Below are 8,855 nucleotides of genomic sequence, written 5' to 3'. Positions count from 1 at the left end.
CTTCAAACATCAAGTAATGTTGCAACACCTGAGGACACTGAGACCCCAGTGTTGCCCAACAGTGTTTGTGTGTTAGACAAACAGTGACTAACCATGAGCTGGACATCACACACACACACACACACCACACACACACGGACAGACATCACACACCTGCACACACACACACCCCCACAGAGCCAGTGTGGTTTAAGCAGGGGGACAGAGAGAAGAGGAGCAGTACTCAGGAGAAGAGAGAAGGATGGAGAAACTACACACACTGGTTTGTCTGGGCCTGCTGTTCCTGGCCTCTGCATTGGTAAGGACGGACGAGGGAGGAAGGAGGATGACTACGGATGGAGGAGGAAAAAGGGGATGATTTTTAGAGAAGAGAAAAGAACTAGTGAAGATTTTAGGGTAGAGATAGTTAGGTATAGTTAGGGAAATGAGAATTGGAAGAAGTGTTGACAGAAGAGGAAGAGAGGATGAAAGATCTTTAGTACTTTGGTGCAACAGTTTGTTGATGTTTGTCTTAAAACGACACATTTCACATCAGCATATTTTGTGTATGTGTCAAGTAACTAATTTAAATACAGAAATTATGTAATTTTGTATTCAATGTTTAAATATAACAGTTCAAAACACATTTGAGTGTCGCTTCATACGATGTTTATCTCATTGGTTGTAATATTTCTATTTCTTTAGAAACCATTTTGATTAAATGTTAGTGTAGCTAGGTTTGCTAGCTTCTCACTACGGTGTATCTTCTTAACAGATCTGTCTGCACAGGGTGGGCATGTTCTGTATGTTTGAGCCTTATACTGATAGGCTACTGAGCTGGAATTGATTGGTCAAAAGCATCAGTACTTTTTTTTATGTACAAAGTTAAACGCAGTCGTTTCGAGGTGTCGAGTTTATACTGTGGCAGCAGTCAGAATGATGTTTACCCTCTGTCTCTCTCTCCCTCCCTGACCCTACCTCTGTCTCTCTCTCTCCCTCCCTGACCCTACCTCTGTCTCTCTCTCCCTCCCTGACCCTACCTCTGTCTCTCTCTCTCCCTCCCTGACCCTACCTCTGTCTCTCTCTCTCCCTCCCTGACCCTACCTCTGTCTCTCTCTCTCTCTCCCTCCCTGACCCTACCTCTGTCTCTCTCTCACACTCCCTCCCTCCACTCCCTTCCTCCCCACTCCCCACTCCCACTCCCTCCACTCCCTCCCCACTCCCCAGGCTCAGGAGGTGGAGGAGGGGGGAGGGACCGTCTTAAACCCCAGGGGGGCTCGGCCTGTTGAGCATGGATACAAGGCTGACAAGTGTGCCACAGAGAAGGAGTGGCCTTTCTGCTATGACTCTGATTGGGTGAGTTGGAGGGGAGGGGCTACTGTTTCAACTCTAATTGGTTGAGTTCTGACGCCCACATGAAAAAAACTTGGTCTAACCTGTTTGTCGTCCCTCTCTTCTCTTCCCCTCCTCACCCTCTCCCCCTCCTCCCCCCCCCCCCCCCACTCCCCCCCCCCCCCCCCCCCCTCTTCCCCCCCCAGGGTCCTAAGTGTCCCTCCGGCTGCAGGATTCAGGGGCTGCTGGACAAGTCTGACGTGGACCTCCTGAAGAAGATAGAAAAGATCCGGAAGCTTCTGTCGGAAAACCAGGGGAAGTACCGCTCCACAGAGCAGGCGTCCCAACAGACCTATGACTACCTGAGGCAGCAGCTGGTCACAAACTCAGGTGAAACTCGGCCACCTGGCTGGATGGATGTGTGGGTGGATGGATGTGCAAGTGGATGGATGGATGTGTAGGTGGATGGATGTGCAGATGGATGGGTGGCTAAACTGATGGATGGATATATGGATGGGCTAGACAGATAGATAGATGGATATGTGGACAGTTGGACAGATGGCAACACAAACAGAATATCTCCACTTCCCTGCCTCTCTTCATAACTCCCCCTTTTCTCCTCACCCCTCTCCCCCTCCCCTTCTTCCCTCCTCCCCCCTCAACTCCTCCCCTTCCCCCCCCCCCCCTCCCCATTCTCCCCCTCCCCATCTCCAGGTAATGACGACAGCTACTACGACGTGGTGGAGCGTCTGAGGCAGAGGATCGTGGACCTGAAGATCAAGATCGACCGGCAGCTCACACACCTCAACACCCTGAAGAGCTCCGTAAGGGAGCAGGTGGTCGCCATGCAGCGGCTGGAGGTACGGGAGGTGGAGGGAGGGTGGAGGGAGGGAGGGAGGGAGGGGGGAGGGAGGGAGGGAGGGGGGAGGGGGGGGAGGGGGGGGAGGGTGTAGGTACAATACACATTTTGTAAGACCACAGACCTACATTGTTCCCCCTTCCTTCCTCCTTCTTCCCCCCCTCCCATCCTACCCCCCTACCCCCATCCTCCCTCTCCTTCATCCTCCCTGCTCCCCTCCCCCTCTCTCCCAGGTGGACATAGACATCAAGCTGCGCTCCTGCAAGGGCTCCTGTAAGGGCTACGTTCAGTACAAACTGGACAATGAGGGCTACGCGGGGTTGGAGAAACAGCTGGACGCGCTCAGTGTCCAGGAGGTCCGGAGCGTGGAAACAGTCTCAGCCCTGCGCGTCCTGAAGAGCCGGCCTCTGAAGGATGTCATCGTGGACGATCGCTTCAAATCCGGGCTCCAGGAAAAGGACTTCTTCCCAGAGGTCAAGGGGGTCAAGTTCACCCTGGAGGCGGAGGGGTCCAGTCCGTCGTCCCCGGCGACCGTTAGCAAGGTCCCAGGTATGGCTTCCTCCTCCTCCTCCTCCTCCTCCTCTTCGTTGCTGTCGGGGGGGGTCAAGTTGTCACCGTTTGGCGGGGGGACGAAGACCATCACGACCTTGGGAGGCGGAGGGCTGGGAGGGATGGATGACTTCTTCACAGGGATGGGAGGAGGAGGCGGAGGCGGAGGGTCGGTCAAGGTCACGTCGTCCTCCTCGTCCTGCACCAAGTCGGTGAAAACGACCACGGTTAGCAAAGGGGGCGGGTCCGAGGTGCGGGAGGAAGTGACGTCATCCCAGGGAGGATGTGAGATCAGCGGAGGAGGGAAGGTGGATTTCGCCACATTCCTCCGCCCGCCTCTCTCAGGCTCCAAGGGCCCCACCGACACCAAGGGAGGAATGCTACTGGACGACACTAAGATGGGCGGGATGGATCTGGGCGCGTTCTTCCGGGAAGACACGGATGACGACGTCCCCGACTTCCACGCCCGCAGCGTGAAGAGTGCCGTGCGCGTCGAGCGCAAGGCGGATTATGTAGGAAAAGGTACTACGGACATAGAATAATTTGTCTAACGTAACCTAGCCTATGCTGATTTTGCCTAGCCTAGCCTATGCTGAGCTAGCCTAGCCTAGCCTATGCTGAGCTAGCCTAGCCTAGCCTATGCTGAGCTAGCCTAGCCTAGCCTATGCTGAGCTTGCCTAGCCTAGCCTATGCTGAGCTAGCCTAGCCTACGCTAAGTTAGCCTTTCCTACCTTAATGAAGTCAGGTCACAGCTAGCTAGCTAGTACCTCTAGCTAGCCCCCCGATCTAGCCTGTGAAAAGAAGTGAATAATCACTATAACTGTTGTTTTGATTCGTATGAAAAAGTTATGTTATTCCGACCTGAGCTTTTCTAAACATGTACCTGATAAAAGATAAAGGCTAATGTCATTATGAGATGCTGTAAAAGTCATGACTATAAAGAAATTCATTCAGATCTACTGTGTGAGTCATTCCATATCAGTAGCTGCATATAGCCAACAGGGCAAGTGACATAAGCATAGGCCTGGCCTGGCCTGGCCTAGCCTAGCCTGGCCTAGCCTAGCCTAGCCTGGCCTGGCCTAGCCTAGCCTAGCCTAGCCTGGACTAGACTAGCTTAGCATAGCATTGCCTCTTCTAGCTGTAAAAAGAACCGGTAATGTGACAAGTCTAATAGCTAGCATGACAAGACTTACTGTGTATTTTGATGATAAAGAACCTCTGTCAAAGAGACAAAAAGGGAGGAAGAGGGGGGAGGGTGTGCGGGGGAGTGGTGGTGGGGGGGGGTGTAGAGGGGGAGGAAGGAAGGGAGAGGGTAGGGTAGGGAGGCCAGAGAACCCAAAGTACATCAATCTGTCCTTATCAGTTGCTGACCTCTCGTCCCTGCCGGGCCTGCCTCCCTAACCGGCCCCCTCCTTCGTCTCTCTCCCTCCAGATTGCGTCGACGTCAGACAGAAGCACCTGACCGGGGAGACCAGTGGTCTGTTCACCCTCCGGCCAGCGGGGGGCGACAGCGGGCCTGCAGTTGAGGTGTTCTGCCAGCAGGGGGGTCTGCTGGGGGGGTGGGTGCTGGTCCAGCAGAGAGAGAGCGGGGCGCTGAGCTTCAACCGCTCGTGGGCAGAGTACCGTGACGGCTTTGGGAAGGTGGACAGCTCCGGCCGGGGAGAGACGTGGCTGGGGAATAAGTACCTCCACCTCTTGACCAATCAGAGCGAAGCCATGCTGAGGGTGGAGCTGGAGGACTGGGAAGGGAACGTGGGCTGGGCGGAGTACGGGCTCAGGGTGGGGTCGGAGTCCGAGGGGTTCCCGCTCGATGTGTGGGGGTATGCTGGAGATGCCGGGGACGCCTTGGGGAAGGGCGTGCCCAAGCTCAGGAACTTCCTGTCCCACTCAGGGATGCGTTTCAGCACGTTCGACCGGGACCTAGACCGCTGGGAGGACAGCTGTGCTGAGGTGTACGGCGGAGGTTGGTGGTACAACAACTGCCAGTCAGCCAACCTGAACGGGGTGTACTACAGAGGCGGCCGCTACGACGCCGGGAGCATCGGCCCCTACGAGATAGAGAACGGAGTGGTGTGGACGACCTTCAAACCTGCCGATTACAGCCTGAAGGTCGTACGGATGCTGGTGAGACCCGTGGAGTTCTAGAAGGAGGAGGGATGGATGGGGGAGGAGGGGAGAAGGTGGGAGGAGAGGGGGTGAGTGGAGGGGGGAGGGAGGGAGGGGGAGGAGGCGAGAAGGGGGAGGAGAGGGGGTGAGTGGAGGAGGGAGGGAGGGATGGGAGAAGGAGGAGGAGAGGGGGTGAGAGGAGGGGGGAGGGAGGGGGAGGAGGGGAGAAGGGGGGAGGAGAGGGGGTGAGTGGAGGGGGGAGGGAGAAAGAAGGGAAAGAAGAGATCAAAGTCCGTGGTTTGTTTGTCACATTCACCAAATAGCATCGCGTCATCAGGACAGTGACATTCTTGTCACCTGGCAAGCAACTTCAACGCTGTAGCACAAAAATTACAATAAATAAGGATGAAGATGGAAAGCAATTGAAAGGTAAAAGAGGGAGGATGCAGAATGAAAGCAAGAGAGAGAGAGAGAGAGAGTAAGAAGATAAAAGCCTTGATGAACGTAGTCAGTAAATAATTCCCTGTTCTCCGAGCCTGTGTTTGTGTGACTTCTCCTGACCTCTCTGTCAATATTGATGTTCTGATCTGTATGTGCTGTTTCTGTTCAAGCACACAACACTGTCTGACCTGTGACCTTTGACCCTGTCATTACTGCTGCTGTTAATAAAAACAACTGAACCTGTTCATGTGGTTTCCTGGGTTTCTTACACACTGACTATAACATTCATAAAAACAGTACAATTGTACATTCAGTCTATTTGAATTGTTTCTTCAATGAATATCCTAAATCATTCTGAAAATTCTGAAATCGTTTACTTGGGAAAGAAAGAGAGCAGAGAGCGAGAGAGGATGACACAATATTTATTATGTTTCGTGATATTGTATGTATGATACAATATTGTATGATACAATATTGTATGATATAATATAAAAGTATGATTTCATGTGTAAAATGATGTGATATTATGTGATATTATATGATCTGATATTATTTGATGTGATGTGATATGATGTTGTATGATGTCACATGACATTATGTTATATTGTCCTGTTGGACAGTGCAGGTTTTAAGGTTTGTGTTGTCTGTCTGTCTGTGTGTGTGTGTTTGTGTGTGTAGCAGTGTGTACCCTGTGGGCCCCGCAGAGTACCTGGACCTCCCAGGACCCACAGAGAACCACACAGAGAACCTTGGACAGAACCTTTAAAAGACTGAGACAGTGTTCCTCTAGACCCACGTACCCACTCTGCTCAGATGACCAGTGGGTGAGTCACACACACACACACACACACACACACACACACACACACACACACACACACACTACACACACACCACACACACCACACACACCACACTCACCACACACACACCACACACACACACCACACACACACACCACACACACACCACACACACACACCCCTCCACACACAGAGTCAGACTCAGTGCTGTGTGGTGTGTGTGTGTGGCGTGTGTGCAGGGTCCTGTCTGTCCGTCTGGATGCAGGCTACAGGGGCAGCTGGTCTGGGTGGAAACAGAGTTCCAGCAGCGCCTCAGGGCCGCGTGTGAGAGGACCCGGATGTACCACCAGCAGGAGGCAGCAGTCATGACACAAATCAAACACACGTACAACAGCAAGAGGCGCACCATCATCGCCACTCAGAGTAAGAGAGAGAGAGAGAGAGAGAGAGAGAGAGAGAGAGAGATGGTCTGGCTCGTTCCTGTAAGTAAGAGAATGTTCCAAGAATGGACCATGTTCTAGAGCTGTCAAACTTGTTCTAGAATGTGTTCTAGTAATATGTAACTTCTATGTAACACACTTCTTCTCTGTGTGTGTGTATGTGTGTGTGTGTGTGTGTCTCAGTGGCAGAGCTGAGGTACGTGGAGGTTGCAGAAGTGCTCGCCCAGAATCTCACGTCACTACGGAAACGGTCCATGAGATTGTCACGGAAACTCACAAACCTCCAAAGCCAAGTTCAGAAACAGATAGGAGAGATGTACCAGACTGAGGTGAGGAGGAGGGAGAGAGGGAGGGAGGGGGAGAGAGGAAGGGAGGGGGAGGGGAGGTGGAGGAAAGGAGGTAGAGGGGGAGGGAAGGAGAGTAGAAGAGAAGGAAGCAAGGAAAGGAGTTGACGAAAGGGGAAGGTTCCAGTAAACGGCCATCTTTGTTGGCAGGTCATCAGTCAGGTGTTTGTCCCTGAGTTCAGCTGTAGCAGGTCATGTTGATTCTGTTTGTGTTTGTGTGTCTAACCACAGGTGGACATTGACATCAAGCTACGTGCCTGTAAAGGTTCCTGTAGGAACACTATAAACTTTCAAATAGACCACGAGACATACCACACCATGGAGAACCAACTGGCCCAGCCTCAGCCCCAGCCCCAGCCCCAGCCCCAGCCCCAGCCCCAGCCCCAGCCCCAGCCCCAGCCCCAGCCCCTTCCCAGGATCACGCTGCAGCTCGTGGACCCAGGATCCCCCACCTCCCCGGCCTACAGAAGCTTCCCCCTGGTGCAACAAGAACTGCTGACCCTGTTTGAGGATCTGGAGCAGAACAGGGTGGTTCTAGAACACCCGCCCTCAGAACCAGAACTCCCTGAGGGTTCCAACCACACGGAGGAGGAACGGAATGATCTGGAATAACGTGGATGTCATTTCTCTCTATCCCTCTCTCCCTTTCCCCTTCCTCTTTTTCTCCCTCTCTCTTTCTCTTATTCTTTCTCCCTCTCTCTTTCTCTCTCTCTCTCTCTTTCTGTCTGTCTCTCTTTCTTCAGGTCTCTTTTTCATCTCTCTTGCCATTTCTTCAATTCTCTCTTTATTTTCTCTGATTCTCTACCTCTCTCTCTCACTCCATCTTTCCACCTTTCTCTCACTCCCCGTCTTAAACATGCCCTTGTATAAATTATATTTGTATAAACTTTGTTTACACATCTAATATTTGTATGTGTCAGTTTATTGATTTGCAGATATTTGTCAAAGAAAATTATTACAAAGTTAAGCTACTAGCTAAGCTAAAATAAGATAAACTGAGCCAAACTGAGCTAAGATAAAATAAACTGAGCTAAGATAACTATCAAATACATTATGTTAGCATCACACACCTGGATGTTGTTTTTTATTATTATTTTTAATTTATGATACTTTATGTTGTGGTGTATGACTTGTTAGTAAAGGAACGATCTCTACTTTGACTTTAATTCATTCAGTAAATGCAAATGAATCTGGTGAGTCAGTTGAATGAAGCCCAGCTTATGAAAGCTGAAGCAAGCTGCTCTAAAAATCTGAGGAGTTATGTTGGGGAACTGCACAGATGAACCAAGATAGTCTAAAATATCCTGGAACAGCAGTGGTGAACCAAGATAGTCTAAAATATCCTGGAACAGCAGAGGTGAACCAAGATAGTATAGAAATCAGAAGAGCTCCAGTACATCAGGTGAACAGAGCTGAACCAAGAGAACACAAAACCAGGAAGTGAACTCAGAATCAGGTTCCTGAATCAGTTTTTATTGTGTTTATAAGGACCACCACACGGGCAGTTAGCATCACACACACATTTAGTCATTTAGCAGACGCTCTTATCCAGAGCGACTCACACAGAAAATACCTCACACACTCGTCCAAACCTTCACCATGCCACATTTGACTCCTGTTTCAACTTACTTGTTGAAACTGTTTAACGTTAAAACTTTACCTCCAAGTTGAAAAGTAACAAAGTTATACCCTTTCATGTGTCCCCTCCCCCAGGTCTGCATCTGCGTGTTTCAACTTTTATTTGTCTTCAACTTAAATAGCTCTTGAAGGCTTCTTTTCTTTGTATATGTGTGTGTATTAATACACTTTGGTGAGTGTGCGTGTGCACACATGTTTGTTCATGGTAGTGTGTGTATGCATATGCTTCTGTGTGTGTGTGTTTTGTCATGCTAGTGTGTGTGTGTGTGTCACTCCTCAAAGAAGGGTCTGATCTTCATGCTTATGGCCTTAAGGGAGTACCAGGAGCCCTTCCAGTTCATCCACACCATGCCGTCGTCCGTGC

The 8,855-nt window shown here is 50.9% G+C and overlaps 1 protein-coding gene across 1 annotated transcript; it reads left to right on the top strand.

Moving 5' to 3' along the window:
• The first annotated feature begins 207 nt into the window (after positions 1 to 207).
• Positions 208 to 4,865, top strand: fga (fibrinogen alpha chain). Its single transcript, XM_047017581.1, has 6 exons — positions 208 to 298; positions 1,207 to 1,335; positions 1,518 to 1,701; positions 2,026 to 2,171; positions 2,404 to 3,241; positions 4,152 to 4,865. The coding sequence occupies exons 1-6, from the start codon at positions 242 to 244 to the stop codon at positions 4,862 to 4,864; spliced, it is 2,067 nt and encodes a 688-aa protein (XP_046873537.1). The 5' UTR covers positions 208 to 241; the 3' UTR covers position 4,865.
• The last annotated feature ends 3,990 nt before the right edge of the window (positions 4,866 to 8,855 follow it).

This window comes from Hypomesus transpacificus, unplaced genomic scaffold, assembly GCF_021917145.1.
Source record: "Hypomesus transpacificus isolate Combined female unplaced genomic scaffold, fHypTra1 scaffold_61, whole genome shotgun sequence".
Lineage (NCBI taxonomy): Eukaryota > Metazoa > Chordata > Actinopteri > Osmeriformes > Osmeridae > Hypomesus > Hypomesus transpacificus.
This window is presented reverse-complemented; position numbering and strand designations above follow the sequence as displayed.

Coding starts and splice junctions, on each gene's coding strand:
- fga (XM_047017581.1), top strand. CDS start 242: ATGGAGAAACTACACACACTGGTTTGTCTGGGCCTGCTGTTCCTGGCC. Junction 1,702..2,025: donor GCAGCTGGTCACAAACTCAG/GTGAAACTCGGC, acceptor CCCCATCTCCAG/GTAATGACGACAGCTACTAC. Junction 3,242..4,151: donor GGCGGATTATGTAGGAAAAG/GTACTACGGACA, acceptor CTCTCCCTCCAG/ATTGCGTCGACGTCAGACAG.